Source organism: Mytilus galloprovincialis, chromosome 14 (genome assembly GCF_965363235.1).
Source record: "Mytilus galloprovincialis chromosome 14, xbMytGall1.hap1.1, whole genome shotgun sequence".
NCBI classification, from domain to species: Eukaryota; Metazoa; Mollusca; class Bivalvia; order Mytilida; family Mytilidae; genus Mytilus; species Mytilus galloprovincialis.
In genome coordinates this window covers 41064586-41084444 of record NC_134851.1, presented here as the reverse complement: position 1 = coordinate 41084444, position 19859 = coordinate 41064586, and the positions used below count along the sequence as shown (strand labels likewise).

Here is a 19859-nt window from a genome sequence, read left to right as displayed (position 1 = left end):
CCAATGACAATTCATGTCAGCACAAAAAGTGCTGACTACTGGGCTTGTGATACCCTCGGGGAAATAAATCTCCACCAGCATTGGCATCGACCCAGTGGTTGTAAATAAACTCATCATAGATACCAGGACTAAATTTAGTATATACGCCAGACGCGCGTTTCGTCTACAAAAGACTCATCAGTGACGCTCGAATCCAAAAAAGTTTAAAATGCCAAATAAGGTACGAAGTTGAAGAGCATTGAGAACCAAAATTCCTAAAAGTTTTGCCAAATACAACTAAGGTAATCTATGCCTGAGGTAGAAAAGCCTTAGTATTTCAAAAAATTCTAAAATTTTGTAAACAGTAAATTTATAAATATAACCATACCAATGAAAATTCATGTCAGCACAAAAAGTGCTGACTACTGGGCTTGTGATACCCTCGGGGAAATAAATCTCCACCAGCATTGGCATCGACCCAGTGGTTGTAAATAAACTCATCATAGATACCAGGACTAAATTTAGTATATACGCCAGACGCGCGTTTCGTCTACAAAAGACTCATCAGTGACGCTCGAATCCAAAAAAGTTTAAAATGCCAAATAAGGTACGAAGTTGAAGAGCATTGAGAACCAAAATTCCTAAAAGTTTTGCCAAATACAACTAAGGTAATCTATGCCTGAGGTAGAAAAGTGCTGACTACTGGGCTTGTGATACCCTCGGGGAAATAAATCTCCACCAGCAGTGGCATCGACCCAGTGGTTGTAAATAAACAGATATAGTTGTTGTCTTACATTTCGTAAGTTTTTTTCTTTGTTCGGTAGCTTTTTCCTTGACGTATGTCCTACAATAAAATTTTATTTTTCTTTGTAGTTTGAAGACTTAAAATAGAGTTCTTTTTCTATTCTTTTCTTTTGTTTTTTTTTCATTTTTCGATATCTTGAGAGGAGGGAAGCATTTGTCACCCCTGCCTCGGCCCCAACGCCCCTGAACTGAAAACAAGAGATATGAATAGTACATTTACAAAGTTGATTCTTATCAAAACATTTTTAGAATGATAGATTAATGCAGTCAGATTTTAGATCGTACCTCTTCTAAAGAAAATGATTCGCTCAGTTTTGTTTGTCTTTGTCTTTCAATAATCCATGCTTACGGAAAACTGGAAAACGACGGAATTGATTTTAAAATCATCTACAAAGAAATGTTATATGTCAGAGAAATGGTTCATCCTAAATTTAATGCAATTTCTCGGAAAGGTAAGATTTAGAAACCTTAATTATTTTGATATAGAATATACTGTTGACTATTAACGTAAAACTAGTATGCCTGTGAATGAAGATAATAAACTAATTTTCAAATGGAATTAAAACAAAAAAGCCGACAATGTCTTGCTTCTATGGTAATTTTTGATTTGTGTCATTTAGTTTAGATCATCTAATTTTAAAATTTGATATTTCTCGCACAAAGCGGCATAACTCGGGCTTTACTAGAGATTTTTTTTTTACTGATCTTTGTATTTGGTTACCCTAAAACAATTTAAACAAATAAAAAGGAGAGAAGCCCTTATTATATTCAAAATCACTGAACAGCACATAATAAAACGGTTTGGATATGTTTTGTTTATAGATACTGGAAGATGTGGTACGAGTGCCAATGAGACAACTCTCCATCCAAGTCACAATTTAACAATTTAGTTTGGATTCAGACAGGTATTTGTGTGCAGTCTTTACAGTGTTTATGCAATCATAACTATTGCTAAGTAAAGCTGGAATGCTTAGTTTTATGTTTATTTAATGTATAATTTTGGTCTGTTGACCGCATACACGAATGATAGTGTTCGAGGTAAACGATACACATTCTTGTATTAACTACACGTCTCTCATTTTTCAGAGCGGCTACTTTTACCACAAGACAACATAGCCAGCGATTGACTTGTTGCATTCTATGCATATATGTCAAATCCAGAAAATCACCCTAGTGCTCATCTAACATTAACATAATTCATATACGACGTCCCTATTACTAATGTAGGCAATGGGTACAACCATGTGACTGGAATCTTTACCGCACCAGCAAGCGGGGTGTACGTGTTCATCTGGGTAACTGAGTTTCATCTGGTGAACATCCTACCCAACTTATGATAAACAATTCATTCTATGGAGTCACCTTCCTCCGCGCAAAGAATGATGATGATGGATCTGTTTGTTGGGCCGTTGTGGCTTTTTGTGCTTGTTCATTCTTCATATGCTGGAGATGGATATATATATAGTAATGAGCATGGTCATTTTCTGGTTGCTTCTACGTTGAATTTCAAGGAATATGAATTAGTCCAAAATACTTTTGAAATAAAATAGTGAATTTAAGAATTGTCTCTGATATAATCGTTCTCAAGGTATCATTTTCTTGTAAATAGCCACTTTTCAATACTATTGTTTTGATTAAAAAAAGTCCCCAAAGGCCCTCTTTTTCTGAGTATATAATCCAAATCAAAGGTCAAAATTGGGTCCACTACATAAAAGAAGATGTAGTATATTTGCCACTGAGACAACCATCTTTCAAAAAGAAAGGCGATAGGTTCCGAACACATAAGTCAAAATCAAACTGACAATGCCAAACCAATTTAAAAAAAGATCAAAAGACCTAAGAAAGTATACAAAAATCGGTGGTTTTCGTTTGTTGATGTGGTTGATAAATGTTTCTCGTTTTTCGTTTTTTATAAAGATTAGACCACTGGTTTTCCCGTTTGAATGGTTTTACACTAGTCGTTGTTTGGTGCCCTTTATAGCTTACTGTTTGGTGTAATCCAATCATCTGTGTTGGAGACCGTACGTGTACTTTAGACTAAAAAGGTTTAATTTTACAAATCGTGACCTGGATGGAGAGTTTTCTCATTGGAACTCATACCACATTTTCTTATATCTATATAAAACAATATAAAACACAGTATAGAAAACTAAATACTGTCCGTGAGCAAAACGAACCCAACCGAAAACCTTAATTGATATCAAGCTCTACCGAAGGGTACGCAGTTCCTGCACCAAACGTTGAAAGACCATATCGTCGCTGGGCTTCTAAAATGTCGTATATGACTTTTTTGGCTAAAAATACTTTTTGACACCAATGGTCTGGGCGGGAGGAAATCTTTGTTATCACAAAATAGCATACAGTTAGACCAATCAAAATGTGTGAAATAAGACATATTACAAAATCACCAAAGTCAGTTGTTTGTAAAGTTTGCTTCCAAAATGTTGTATGAAAACTTGAAAATCGTTGTAGAATGGTTTTGGGAAAAAAGTAATTGTACATTTCTTTATTTCTGTGAAAATAATTTAAGTTCTTGGATAATCCAGAAGTGTCAACGTTTTTATTTCACTGCTATTTACAAAAATGTTCAAGTTCACATACGACATTTTGGAAGCATGCATTTTGCCAAAATTTTCAAAGCCTGTTTGTGAGAAATTTTTTTCTTGAAAAATTTGTAATTTACAACATTTTAGAAGCCCAGCGACGATATGACACGAATCCAAACAATAAGAGATCCTAGTAAGACATTCAACAATGAGCAAAGCGTTATTGTTCATTCTATAGTTGACCTTGAAATTATAAATTTATTTTATTTGTCGTCTTTTCTGAAAAAGGACAATTTCAATGGACATCGGAGAGCTAGTAAATCTGTGCACTCCAGAATACAACCCTATTGTCCATCAAACGTTGATATATGACGTCACCGTTACCAATGTAGGAAGCGGTTATAATCACGTGACAGGAATCTTCACCGCAACAACAAGTGGAGTGTAAGTGTTCATATGGGTAATCAGAGTTTCATCTGATGAACATCATATCCAGCTTATGATTAACAACTCTGTCTATGGAGTGATCTTCCTCCAAGCAAAAAATGGCGATGATGGTTCTGTTTGTGGGACCGTTGTGGCTAACGTTATTGAAGGCGATTCGATCTTTGTGTGCGTCCATTCCTCATCTGCAGATGATGGATACATTCATATGGTCGTTCAACATTTTCTGGCTGGATTCTACATTAAATTCAAAATTCAAAAAGAAACAATTCGAAATAGAAAATTCTATAGACGAAAAATGATAGATTATGATTTCATCGTTCTAACACAAAGATTTTTTTGTCACAGAAGAAAGCAACTTTCCATTATATGTCTTTGATTCAATGAGTCTAAAATTAAGATGTCTTCCGATTGGTTCTAACGGTCCTACATATTGACCTTTGAAGTTGATCGACTACATGAAAGAATAAGATGTAGTGTAATTGCAAATATGACAACCGTCGTTCCAATACAGAGGTGAAAGATACCAAAATGGATATTCAGACACTTCTGTCAAAAACAAACTGCCAATTCCATGGTAAAATAAAAACGACTAAAAGACAAACCACAACTAGTGTACAACATAGAAAACTAACGATTGGGCAACACGCACTCCCGCACCAAAAAAAAACAACAATGGATGATCTCAGATGCCCAGAATGGTAGGCAGATCTTGCTTCACATGTCAAAAAATGTAAACAAGATCATCGACCTTCAATATTGAGCAAAACGTAAAACCAATATGAAGGTTAAAAACAACATGTAAAACATTTCAAAAGAGAAAACTAACTAAGGCTAGTGATTTATGATGCGAAATAAATATGAAAGAAAAACAACTTCCATTGGTTTTATATAGTTTACAAAACTGAAATCGACCGCTTTATGTTTATTCTGTGAAAAAGATGGTACAAGTAAAATATTAGTTTACCCGGTCTTCATTCTCCTGATTGTATTTAATGTAAACTTGTTCTCGTCCTGAACACGCATGAAACATTTGCCACTGGACGTTAAGCAACCACCAATCAATTAAAACGTCATTTGACCAAACTCAATTATCGTAAATTATACAATTTAAGCGAAGAATAAAAAAAGATTAAGTAACCGATTCAATGCGTATAACATGTGTTTCTGGAAAGACTGACGGCATGAACGCTCGAGACAAAAATGCAGTAACACATATTAGAGTGTTGGAAGACATGAATTTATTCCATCTAGTTATCTTTAAATACAGTAAGCCTGCTTTAAGAAAATGATAGCATTCATATATACAGTATAATAGTTTACTAAATCGTTACAATAAAATCAAAAACAAATTTTGCTCATTTTTATTGGAAAGACTTTTACAAATATTTTGTTTGTCCATCTCAACGAGAAACAGTTTAATGTCGTGATACCAAATATGGTTTGAGACTTCCAAAGGAAAAACCCCCATTACATGTGTATGTGTATGTCTGTTTCGAGTCAGGAACCGCGTCAGTTGTAGTTTGTTTTTTGTCATATAGCAATTATGTTTTGTATTTTCAACCATGTGTGTGTAATTAATTGTAGATCTTTGATGGTTTTTGTTAGTTTATTCACAACTTCGACCCTGGGCGGGTTAGAGACATATTGCCTCATATCTCCTTACTGATAGACAAACAATAAACGTTACTTTTTAAAAATATTAGCGTGTTAACCGGAGACTTAGGCTTGACTTCCTACCAAAACGTAAATTTACAAAAGCACTGAACTCCGAGGAAAATTCAACCGGAAAGTCCCTAATCACATGGCAAAATCAAATGACAAAACACATTAAACGAATTGACAACAATTGTCATATTCTGACTTGGTACAGGCTTTTTCAAATATAGAAAATGGTAGATTGAACCTGGTTTTATAGCACTAAACCTCTCACTTGTACGATAGTCGCATCAAATTTAATAATATTGATAATGTTGCTTGAATAAAAGAAACAGACACAATATGTGAAAATGTCAAAAAATAATGGTAAAAAGTCTAATTCGGTAAGTCACATTCGTGAAAAGGGAGCGGGATTGTAGTTACGACATAATGAACATATCCGATCTCATCTTTATAACAGATATTCAATAACGGTCAACCAACTCGTGATGGCGTCCGTAAAATTTACGAAGTGATGATTTCAGCTTCCCAATGTTTCACTACTGTGAAGCTGAAATCATCTCTTTTGTCGTAAAGTGTTGTTTTCAACCTATCTTCATAGTCAATATCTAGATGTAAATCCTAATCAAGTGGCAAAATCAAGAGCTCAAATACATCAAACGAAGTGATAACTGTCATACTTCTGACTCCTGAATTCAAAAAGGCGAACGATGTTAAAGTTTTAATCACATAGATCAAGTATATTCTATGTCTCACATTCAATGAAGTTAATTTCTTGTCATACAATCACTGCGTTTGAAATACCGAGAGTCATTGTCTTGCATTAAACATCATTTTGACGTAGCCATAACAGTAATATAGGAAATAGTGTAACCATTGAAAGATGATCTAGATAGGGTTTACAGAGAAGAAATTAATGGACAAAATGTGCAGAATGATTAGGATAAAAAATGAACAGAAAAAATAGGCCAAAAATTAAAGATTAGAGAAATAATGTGGTACTAAGTATTGGGTTCGTGATTAAGTCTATTAATAGATTATGTATTTATTAGTTGTATGATAAAACATTGTTTATACTATAAACTAATATTGTCCTTGTGGTCTGTTTTTAGGCTGTATTTCAAGTAAATTCAAACATTGACATAATAATCTGTAGACATCTTTCTATTGTTGGGGATCAGGACTGGTATGCTAAGAACAGGTTAAGATATCCAATCGAAGTACTAATTTATCGTAAGACATGCAGAAAAATCCGTTCTTTCGGAACAAATCTAAACTAAGTACATGTAACTTTATGCATATCAAACCTGTACTGTAGGTTGTCTTGTTATATTTTCTTTATTCGGTTGCTGACTTCTTGACATAATTATATCCAAAATATCCTTTAATTTATATTCGTAGATTGAAGAGAATAATTAGTGTCCTCTCCTCTCAGGGAAGCACTTTTCTCCTTTTGTACCAGATTCTACGCCTCTGAACTGAAAATAAGATATATGAAGATTTAAAGTCCATTTGCAAGGTTGATTCTTATCGAATTATTCAGAACTTATAAAAACTGCTAGATTACTTACCGAACCTCATTTTCCTTTTCTAGAACAATGAAACTCCAATTTTCTTTAAGTTTTATTTTTCTTACAATAAGCCAGGTTTATGGAAAACTTGATAACGAAAGAATTGATTTGAAAATCATTTATAAAGAAATGTTAGAATTGCGCGAGACCGTTCAGATATTGGATAATGTCGTTCAAAAACAAAGTGCCCGGATAAACGATCTTGAAACAACAGTTACTATCCAAAGTAACCATATTTAAGATTTAATGACCGAAAAGAAAACTGACATAGAATACCGTCGGAAACTGGAACGTCGTTTGAAAGTGATTGAAAATAATTTTGTTGGGAAATTTTCCGATCCGAAGGATTATGTTGGGAAAAGCAGTAATATTTCTCCACACGAAAATGTGGAAAAGCAGGAAAATACGGATTATAAAAGTGGAATAAATGGATCGGTCAATGAAATTGTTAATCCTACATTGAATGCAATTTTTCGGAAAGGTAATTTTAAGGTTTAAACACCTTCATTTTGATATTTTGATAAAGGATAGTATAACTGTCGATTATAGACTTAAAACTAGTTTGTTTGTAAAAGTACATAATAAACAAATAATTCAAGTGAAATTAAAATACCCCAAAAAATAGAATTTAAAATATCACCTCAACAATTGAACAGCACTTTAGACGATGTTCTTCGTCTCAAAAATAACAATATTACATGGAGCAAACATTTTTAATTTAGTTTACCGTCAAGACTTAAGAGAAGTTATAAATACACAATACCTGTAAAAATATAACAGAATACCTCAAGCCAGGGGGCATTACTTTTTTTTTGCGATTACAAAGCAAAAAAAGCAAAGGCAAAATTACAAAATACAAAATACTGTTAATATAATAGAAATGAAAGAATATGGTGTTATCAATTTATGACAAAAAATCAATACACTGGCTGTTGAACGCAAAATCGAATGATAATGTTCGAGGTAAAGTAACTAACTACACGACTCTCATTTTTCAGAGCGTTTTATTCTATCACAAGATAACATAGCCAGCGATGGACTTGTTGTGTTATATTCCTACATGTCCCTTCAGAAATTAACCCTAGCTCATCTAACATTAATATACGACGTATCCGTTACCAATGTAGGAAATGGGTACAACCACGTGACCGGAATCTTCACCGCACCAACAAGTGGGGTTTACGTGTTCATATGGGTAACCAGAGTTTATTTCGGGGAACATCCTACCGAACTCATGATAAACAACACTATTTATGGGGTCATCCTTCCTTCGCGCAAGGGATGACGGTGATGGCTCTGTAAGTGGGACCGTTGTGGCAAGCGTTACCAAAGGCGATTCGGTCTTTGTGCGCGTTCATTCTTCATATGCTGGTGATGGATACATTCATAGTAATGCGCATGGTTGGGAATCATTTTCTGGCTGGCTACGACATTGAATTCCAAGGAGTATTGATTATTCGAAAAGAAACAATTCGAAATAAAAAATTCTAGAAGTAAAGAATAGTTTCTGATTTGATCGCTCTAATGCAAAGACTTTCTTGTCACGGAAAACAGCCACTTTTCAATAATATTGCTTTCATTCAATGAGGTCTCAAATGTCTTCTGATTCTGAGTATATAATACAAATAAACTTTTAAATTCAGTCCACTACATAAAATAAGGACATGTGGTATACTGTCCAATGAGATAACCGTCTTTTAAAAAGAGGCGAACGATACCAAAGGAATATTCAAACAAATAAGTCAAAAACAAACTGACAATTCCATGGCAAAAAAATAAAAAAAACGATAAAAAGACAAACAATAGTTACTGTATACAAAACAAAACATAGAAACTGAAGATTGACAAAACAAACCCTACCGAAAACCGGGGGGTGATGAAGCTAAGATGCACCGGAAGGGTAAGCAGATCCTGCTGTACTTGTCAAAAGGCCATAGAACATGGATTTAAACAAGAACATATCATCGTACGACCTTCAACAATGAGCAAAACGTAAACCGTTAAGTAAGCTAAATAAAAACATGAAACATTTCAAAAGAGAAAACTAACTTAAGCCAGTAATATATGACGCAAATCAAATAAGACAGACAGCAACCAACAACATCCATCGTTTTTCTACAATATACAAAACGAAAATCAACAGATTTAATATATAAAAAAAGAAGATGTGGTATGATTAACAATGAGAAAACTCTCCACAAGAGAGCAAATGACACATAAAGTTCATTTCCGTCAAACAGATGCTGCACGTTTAATAAAATGTGTCCCGGTCTTTATTTGACAGAACTCAATTCTCATAAATTATAAAAAAAATAGCGTTAAATAAAACATTTGTTAACTATTTCAGTGTGTATAACATGTACTTCTGGTTTGACTGACATCAGGTACACTAGAAACGAAAATGTTCCTGAAGCAAAACATATTAGAGCGTTGGACGACATGATTTCATTTCATCTAGTTATCTTAAAGTAAATTGAGCTTGCATTTAGAAAATGAAATACAATTGAGAATGGAAATGGGTAATATGTCAAAGAGACAACCACCCGACCAAAGAGCAGATAACAGCCAAAATGCCACCAATGGGTCTTCAACGCAGCGAGAAAATTCCACAACCGGAGATGGGCCTCAGCTGACCCCTAAATAAAAATGTGCACTAGTTCAGTAAGCATTCTTACATGCAGTAGAGTTTACTTTATCGTTATTATACAGTAAAAAAAATCTGTTGATTTCTATTGTATGTACTTAGAAATAATGTGTTAGTCCATCTCAACATGGAATATGTCGTGATTACCAATGCGGGTTGAGATCCTCAAACAATCAACACCGGCACATATGTGTTTGTGTCTGTTTCTCACCAGCACATGTGTGTGCGTCTGTTTCAAGTCAAAAACCACATCAGTTGTTGTTTTGTTTTTGTCATAACATATAACAATTCTTATGCAATTATTTTGTATCAATGGTTCTGATTGGATGACAATAAGCGTAAAATGCTCTATCTCCCTGGCTGTAACTAAGGAAGCCAACATTTTGAATTCCGAAATGTATTGACATGTAATTTCTCCAGTAATAAGCACAACAACTCACATTTTGCACCTATAAAAATCTTTTCAAAATCTTCTTTTTATCAAATTTTATTACATTATGAAGCGGACAAAGCTTCAAATACAATACAGTTATCTCTAATTTGTGTTTTGTATTTTCAATAAACTGTTATCACAGAGATATGTCTCGCCTTTTTGTAATTTTGATAATGCAAATGTTGAAATCAAAATAGCAATTATACTTTAACATGCAAGTTATGCAAATATTTAAAGTCGATTAACCATGACTGAAGGTACATGGCTACACAATATCCATGGAAATGAGATATGCCAATGCCAATACAACTGCATACAAAATACCATTGACTTATCATAAGTCGTTCCCTTTAAACAAACCTAAACACAAACATAAACTTGTAAACTATGTAAATGTTTCAGTCAATGAACCATGATGAGGGGGTGGGGCTATATAATCTCCATAGAAACGATACATGCAAATGCCAATATATTTGCATACCAAATATCATTGACTTAACATTGCCAGTTCATCTTAAACTGACCTAAGCACAAACTAATACATGTAAACTAAGCAAAAGTTTCAAAGTCAATAGAGCACGACTGAGGGGGCATGGCCAAATATTCGCCATGGAAATGAGATATGCTAATGCTTATACTGAATACCAATTAACATTGGCCTACCACTAATGGTTCCCCTTGAACTGACCTAATCACAAACTAATACATGTAAACTACGCAAAATTTTCAAAGACAATAGACCATGACTAAGGGGGCGGAGCCAAATAATCTCCATGGAAATGAGATATGCCAATGCTTATACAACTGCATACGAAATATTATTGACCTACCACTAGTGGTTCCCTATAAACTGACCTAATCACAAACTAATACATGTAAACTAAACAAAAGTTTCAAAGTCAATAGACCATGACTGAGGGGGCAGGGCCAAATAATGTCCATGGAAATAAGATGTGCCAATGCTTATACAACTGCATACCAAATGTCATTGACCTATCACTTGTGGTTCACTATAAACTAGACCTAATCACAAACTAATACATTGTTGACGCCGCCGTCGCCGCCGACGCCGGAAACAGCATACCTATGTCTCGCTTTTTGACTCCGTCAAGGCGAGACAAAAAGGGGGATGTGTGGTGGTAGATCTTTAATGGTTTCTGTTAGTTTATTCATATTTTTGTTCGACTATGGCCGGTTTATAGACATATTGACTGTCCTCGGCTTGATAATATCCGCTTATACATTAACAAACAAAACACATTAAAAAAAATTTGTTGGCGGGTTAACCGGGGACCAATGCTTGACAAACAACTTCGATTCCTGCAAAATGTAACTTTCAGATAGTTGGGTCAACAAGTCCCACCAAATGTTATTTTAGGATGATAGAGCTATTATTGGCTAAAAGAGTTCATTTTTTTTTTTATCGTACGTGTTTCGATTTTGAACCAACATCAATTATTATTGGTTATTACCGAAAAATCCAAATGTGTTACTGACCAACGGACATTAGAATTACTAAATACAGTACATTACAGTACCTTATCAGAAAGTGCGAACAGTGCTAAAGCCGTTATCACAAAGATCAAGTATATACTACGTCTCACACTGAATAAAGTGCAATAGAAAGTCGTGTGCAAGCAATGAAACCCAAACGTTGAAAATACAGCTGCTTTTGTTGATCTTTAACAGTCTACTTGTCCATTCCGTAATTGACCTTGTATTTAGACATTAATTTTATGAGTTATTTCCCTTTGAAGGGACATGCATTTCCACTGACCATGAACAGCTAGTAAAAAGAGCAAATTTTCAGTGCGAACTGTGTGGTATCTTTAAGTCATTGAAATCCCTTAATTTCATTTAATCGTTTGTTTAGCTTGAAACTTTTAATACCAGTCCAATAGTTATTTGTCATTAAAAATTGGTTAAAACGCATATCACTATCACTTTGAACCTTTCATGCTATGCATGGGTAGCATCAGCATTGGGACTGTATAGTTCCAGTCTAGAATTCACAAAGGGAAGCAACTTATGTCATAACTTATAAGTGTGTTATAACAATATCAAATCGAGAATTAGAAAATAAAATTGAGAATGGAAACTTGGCATGTGTCAAAGAGACAACAACCCGACTAAAGAGCAGAAAACGGCACAAGGCCACCAATGGGTCTTCAAACAGCGAGAAAAATCCGCACCTGGAGGCAGGCTTCAGTTGTCCATAAACAATAATGACTTTATAATAGTTCAGCGAAAATGGACGTCACACTAATCACACTAATAGACTTATGTTATCATGAACTTTAAATTAACAGTATTTTTAATCACGTTGTAATATAAAGTTTTTAAAGGAATCAGAGATAAAGCCTTGTCATTGTTATTCAAAATACGTTTTTTTTTATAGATATTAAAAGTCACGTTCTTCTAGAGATTTTAAAAATTGTATGCCTGTGCACTTTACACGTTCAGTGTAACTTAAATAATTGTACATACATATATTGATGTATAATGAATTCATCAAAATTTAAAGAGCTCAAAACAATTTCTTCCTCGTATAATTAACTTTATGTGAAAAATCTATCATTTTTAATGTCATTTGCACAAGTACTTGTGTGTATTTCAAATAATACAAGGAAAAATTTAAAAGGCCACATAGTTAAACATAGATGTTGTACCGTGTCCTGCATAATTATATTGATTTTGATAAACAAAAATACAATAACATAAACAGCTATAATAATTTGCAAAGTCATCATTGCATTTTACAAGTTCAATTTTTCTCAAAAGTACATTGTATCTGATTTTCAGCTCGTCACACTGGTATGAAGGAATCAATAATTTTAAATGTCGGCCCACTAGACCAACATTACAGATGTTGGCCCACTAAACCAACATATCAAATGTTGGCCCACTAGACCAATGTTAGAAATGTCGGTAGTGATCAACCTAAATTAGATTTTATTTAGATCTCCGCACTTGCTTCTCATTGTAGTTAGGTTGTTTATGTTTTAATTAGATTGGGTAGTGATGGTCCACAAATTATCAGATTCATGAAACAAATTTCGTCTAGGATAAGTCATTTAAATATGTTTTACTTGTACATTAATATTTTTACAGTAAAAAGTCAAGTTCCTACTTTTCAACTTCTTAGTATTTAACGCTTTTCAACTCTGCTGAAATCCGGACGTTTACCTGCTTCAGTAGATAAATAGATCTGCAAATGTCTTGCCTGGTACGTGCACTGCCCGGGTAGTCTCATGGTAGTGTGTTTGCAAGAAGTGTGGCATATTATCAGTTCAATACTACTACTAGGACGGGTCAAACCAAAATCATAATCAAAATTTCTGAGTTATTTGGTTGTCTCGTTGGTTTGACCACCAGCCACGTCAAAGCAGATTTTTGAAGTGTATATTGTTTGATCTTGTTTCTCCGTTCAACACAAAAACATGCACAGTTGGAATGAAATATCTTCCTGTTGTCATTTTTAAACTCGTGTACTACCACATGAAAAATCCTACTGAGCGCGTGGAGATCTAGCACAAAGCAAGATTCATAATCAAAGAACATTAATATGCCTGTAATATTTGTCAATGGACGTTCATTATCTGTCTATTGATTTAATTTTACAGTACATTGTAGGTCTTTGTTAAACAAGTGTCTCATTCACAATCGTGAAACATTTCCCATTATTACGTTGTTTTCGTAGTTAGATATCATTAGCGATACATGTACATGTATCATAGAAGAAAATTAGAAAGTCCTGTGACAGCTACATTTTGTAGTTCTATGTTTGAGTTTTAAGGAATTAGATGGGCACTGACTTTTCAGATTTTTAAAACTTCTTGTTATAACATTTAAGACATAACGTTTATATTTGCTGTATGAAGTATCCGTCAGTGCCCCCATCAGAACAGAAATCCTTGTCTTTCTGATAATAACTTCATAAAGAAAATAACACTATGTATAATTCGGGCGTACGATGCACCTTTTTTAATTGACTTTAAACACACACAAAAATAAGCAATAAGGCAACCTCAAAATAAAATTGAGAATGGAAATAGGGAATGTGTCAAAGAGACAACATCTCAACCATAGAACAGACAACAGCAGAAGGTCACCAAGAGGTCTTCAACGCAGCGAGAAATTTCCGCACCCGGAGGCGTCCTTCAGCTGGCCCCTAAACAAATATATATACTAGTTTAGTGATAATGAACGCCATACTAAACTCCAAATTGTACACAAGAAACTAAAATTTAAAATAATACAAGACTAACAAAGGCCAGAGACTCCTGACTTGGGACAGGCGCAAAAACGCGGCGGGGTTAAACACGTTTATGAGATCTCAACCTCCCCCTATACCTCTAGCCAATGTAGAAAAGTAAACGCATAACAATACGCAAATTAAAATTCAGTTCAAGAGAAGTCCGATTCTGATGTCAGAAGGTGTAACTAAAGAAAATAAACAAAATGACAATAATACATAAATAACAACAGACTACTAGCAGTTAACTGACATGTTTCAATGATTTAAACATTGCTGTGTATCAATACACCACCTAGCAAACGACTGCCTATATATATTTTAACCAGGTTTTGTTTTAGCAAACAAGACAAGTCCAGGTGAATATATATGTATACCACATTCAAACCTTGCAGTAGACAACTTAGAGCCAGAAATGTCCCCAAAATAAACAGAATCAAAGTACACAAAAGAAATCCAAAAGTGGTACCGTGTGTTGACAAAGTACGCATCAGACGAACAAAAGCTGTATAAATATACCAGACAAGAATTTTGACAAAAGTGAGAACAGAGTAGCACAATGAACGAAAAGATCTAGAAGTGAAACTGTTACAGTAAAGCATAGCAAAGTATATTCATATAAAGTATCCAGAAAACGACAAAAATGCAGACAGAACTGCATACGTGTTACACAGGAAACAAAATGACAGAAAACACATGTTATGTACACATACATTGCAAGCCAGAGAGAGAGAGAGAGAGAGAGAGAGAGAGAGAGAGAGAGAGGTGTATACGTAGAGCACACAATGTTCAGCAGATGAACCAGAAACACATGTCTATACGTATTGCACCGTTTTCCTAGACTTGTCTATATCATGGCGTACTGTTTTTATTAGTGAAGAAAACTGGTATACCGTAAAAAGAAGCACCGACCTTTGCAGGTGGGAACACTAGACAATTAAGGTTGGGAGTCGCACGCACCTAGCCGAAACGGGTTACAAACTAACAGTCTGTGTTAACAGGGTAAGCACTAGACTACTTAGTCATCGAGGCCAATCACAGAAAATAAAACCCAAATCATATACACGAAATATACTACAAAAACATAATAGAGACAATGGTTTTTGCGTAGTTTGAGATAAGAAAAAAAATTGACAGAAAGTGATTGATAATTAATTGTTATCCTAATGTTAAGTGGCAAATATTACATGTGCAAGGCATCAAATATAACGTCCCCAATCTTAACCAAAGTGGCTGCGAATTTGTACCTCGCTAGTGTAACACAATTTGTGTTTCATATCATTAATTAATATTATTATTACTGGAGTATTAAATAGGAAATTCATTAAAAAGGAATTAATTACAGCATAACCGAACATTCAATGAAATGTACTCTTTGGACACTTAATAACGATCTGTATGAATATTATAGACATATAACCTGCAGCCAATAAATGACCATGTCTACTGTGAAATAACATGTATCCTTCAGGGGTTAATTGCTTAATATCCAAACGTACTCCATCAGGATTGAAACTATACGATCACGTGCCCGTGTGAGATATTGAACATTCGAACAATTCAACTTTAAAAACAGTTTGTGAACATTCGAACATTTGAACTTTAGAATCTTTCTTGACTTTGTAATTACATAATAAAATATATTTAATCATTACTGACTGTCACATAAGTCAAAATTTGATGCCGTTTGACCACGATCGATTTGGATTGTCTAAAATAACGCGAAGGAATATAAAAGGTAAGAACTCAGTTACTTTCATTTTTCTTAATGGAAAATCAAGATATTTCTATGTCAGTACAACAAGTAGAAATGGCTTTTCAAGAGATGGCACACATATTAAGTAAAGTTTCCCATTATTACGTTGTTTTCGTAGTTAGATATCATTAGCGATACATGTACATGTATCATAGAAGAAAATTGGAAAGTCCTGTGACAGCTACATTTTGTAGTTCTATGTTTGAGTTTTAAGGAATTAGATGGGCACTGACTTTTCAGATTTTTAAAACTTCTTGTTATTTTTAAAAGGCTGAAAATCTGAAGTTGTTCACGAGATGTGGTTCAAATAAAACTTTTTATTGAGTGTTTTAAGGTTTTATAGGTCAATTTAAAAATTATGAATATTATACAATTTTTTTTTTATCAGAATGAAAGGTTATTTTTGTGTGTTATTTTTTATGAGGTACGTGTTGTTTAAGAGATAGGATAGATTACACATATGATTCTTAAAAAAATAAACCGTTTTTTTTTGTGAAGTTATAGAGAAGCTAGTTTTTCGTTTAAAGTAAATTTGTAAAAAGATAAAATGTCTGATACATCAGCATTTTTTGTTCCGTATTTAATGGTGGTTTTTGGTCATATTATGGGGTGTTTTTTTTTTTTGAAGATACTCAATTATTCTAGAAAACATATGTTTTACGTAAAATTAGTAGAGCACCGGTGTAAATGAAGGTTGAATTAGAACCTTTGGTAGATGAAGTTAAGGGTACATTGAGGATACATTGTTTGCGTATTCTAGCCATTGATAATTATGGGTTTACGTAGGTTGGTAGTGTGTACGCACATTTGTTTAGAGAAAACAAATAGTCTATAATTTTAGATTCCAACCCCTTCTTCGGTTGATTAACATAAGTGATGTTAGTATTTAAATGGTGCAAGTTTTTTTTTTTATGGTGTTAGATTACGCCATATTTACATATTGTTAATAGGAAAAGAGACGTATCTTCAGAAAATAGCACATAAATATGTTTTGCCCTCAGGGATTTACATACTAGTATTGTTGTGGTAAATTGATATTAATAAAAAAAAAAAAGAGAGACATACGAACGTAACGAGAAAATTTAAGTGAAATAGATAATTGATATTAAAGGAATACTAGCTTTACAGTAAAATTGAAATTTTTCATGAACACTTTAATATGAGGATTATTATTAGAAATTAAGATAAGAATAAGGAAATAATTAATTAAGGAGTTGAAGAAAGAATCTTAACGATGTGTCAGTTTGTTCATAAGTAGGCATAGATTTTTTTTAATTGTTTTAGTTTTTAAGATGTTAGTTAAGTTTTAAAAGCAGATTTCAATTTATACCCTAACGCTGAGCCGTATTGAAATGTATAAATAAGATAGGCAGTAGGTTTGAAATTTTAAAACAAATGAATTTTTTTTTTATTAGATATATAAAAAAGGAAGGGATCATTATGATAAGGACACTTTATACTATTTTTAAAAAAATGTAAAAGATTAAGGAGAACGACATTTTTTTTTGCAACAAGGTGTTGTTGGTGTTGTTGTTGTCAAATATGAAAAATAGTCAGTAACAAGAAGTAGTTGAAATTTTATCAAAGGAATCTTAAATGTTGTTTTTTTTAAAGAGTGATGAGAATAAATCTTTGGTCTTTATTTAGAGTTAAGATTAAATAATGAGGCACTAAGGTTAAAGAAATAAAAGTATTACAATTGCTAACAAGGTAAAATATAATTTTTTATTAAAAAAATTTCATGTGTATCATGTAGGTGTAGGGGTTACATTAAATGATGGATTAACTTATTTGATTGTAAATTTATATATAAATGTATATCTTAAGTAATGAATAAATAAACATATCTTGTTTTTATTAGGTAGATTTTCTCAAAATTGTAGAAGTTGTATACAAGATTTATTTATTTTTATTTATGTTGATTTTGTTTTAACCAGATAACTTGATAGTTTTTTTTTTATTTATACAAAGAAAGTGTTTTATCAAATTTAGCTAGGCTTGAATAATCAAGAGAACTAAAGGAGATTTACCAGACGATTGATAATAAAAAAAAGAAATAAAGGGGAAGTTGACAATTTTTAGTTTTCCAAATTGAAATAAGTTTTAATTTATCAGTGGGGTTAAGGTGCGATCTCCATTGGAATAGCCATATGTTTGTACTGTTAATTTATTAAGAATATATCTTGGTTAGCCAAAAAGAAGGGTGCGAGTTCTAGTTCTAATGTCACGAACAGTTGGCACAACATGGTGTCAACGCAATTGGTTGGAACAGATGTTACTGCTTCCAGAGAGACTGATGTCTTCCTCTGCGCCATTGATCAAGGATGAAACTTAACCCAATTACAATGACGATGTTATTAACAGCCTCTTAAGAAGGACGAACTAACCAGCTAGATGCGTCAACTACTTCGTAATGAAGATGATGATGACTGACACTTGTACAAAGATTTGCGCCCTTTCCAGTAGTTGATGAACATTATACTATGATGGTGACGGAAATAAAACATGAACTATTTATACTGAAATATTGAACTTATGATTCGAATGAAATATGTGTAAATATATCCAGATATTGGAGTTGATGAATGTAATGAACTTATTATATCCTGATATTGGACTTATAGAACTTTATAAACTTTAGATGTGTGGTGATGGTTACCGGAAACCTTACAATGAACTATTAGGATCATCTACAGGAAGAAAAACTACCGTATTTTATTGAACGTTCGTTCTATTTTGGATGGAAGGCATAATATGTAACACAATTTGTGTTTCATATCATTAATTATTATTATTATTACTGGAGTATTAATTAGGAAATTCATTAAAAAGGAATTAATTACAGCATAACCGAACATTCAATGAACTGTACACTTTGGACACTTAATAACGATCTGTACGAATATTATAGACATATAACCTGCAGCCAATAAATGACCATGTCTACTGTGAAATAACATGTATCCTTTAGGGGTTAATTGCATAGTTTGACAATTAACCATAGACTAGAATTATCTAACATCCAGACTACAACGTAACCGGCCATTAGCTATGGGCCAATGTTTATGGACAACTGGACTATATAAGATCCAGCTTTTGACTTGGAGGAGGAGAGATTGGTACAAGAGATTGGTACCGGAGATTCCGCCAAGGTCTCCCCCCTCATGGGTAGGCTGGAACATATGCGCTTAATATCCAAACATACTCCATCCGGATTGAAACTATACGATCACGTGCCCGTGTGAGATATTGAACATTCGAACAATTCAACTTTAAAGACAGTTTGTGAACATTCGAACATTTGAACTTTAGAATCTTTCTTGACTTTGTAATTACATAATAAAATATATTTAATCATTACTGACTGTGTCACACTAGCCGCCAATCCTATCGCAATATTTAGCATGAGTTTTTCTTGCGGGATTAAAAAAAAACAATTGCTTAAAACAACAACTAGTTTATAGAAAAGAAAAACCAATCTTTTGATTATAATCTTTTTATGGGAATAAGATAGCAGAAATGAACAGAAATTGATCACACGATAAGAACGGAATTCTCCTTTTTTGTAATTTTTGTAATTTTTGTAATTTTATTCGGGAGTAAAATCGTTGACCGAACCACATTTGGGATGAAACTTCGATTTTTTTTAATTTTTTAATTTTTGGTGTTTTAACGCCCCTTTTTAGCACCGTTTTTGGGCTATTTGGTGGCGGCCAGTTTTTATTGGTGGAGGAAGCCAGAATGCCTGGAGAAAACCACCGACCTTCG

The 19859-nt window shown here is 33.5% G+C and overlaps 1 protein-coding gene across 1 annotated transcript; it reads left to right on the top strand.

The window, feature by feature from the left end:
- Positions 1–1985: 1985 nt before the first annotated feature.
- LOC143059477 (uncharacterized) lies at positions 1986–13724 on the top strand (the record flags this gene model as incomplete). Its single annotated transcript, XM_076232981.1, has 3 exons — positions 1986–2078; positions 3826–3891; positions 13704–13724. Coding segments are annotated over 3 exons (180 nt in total), but the record flags the coding sequence as incomplete, so codon positions are not given.
- Between the last annotated feature and the right edge of the window lie 6135 nt (positions 13725–19859).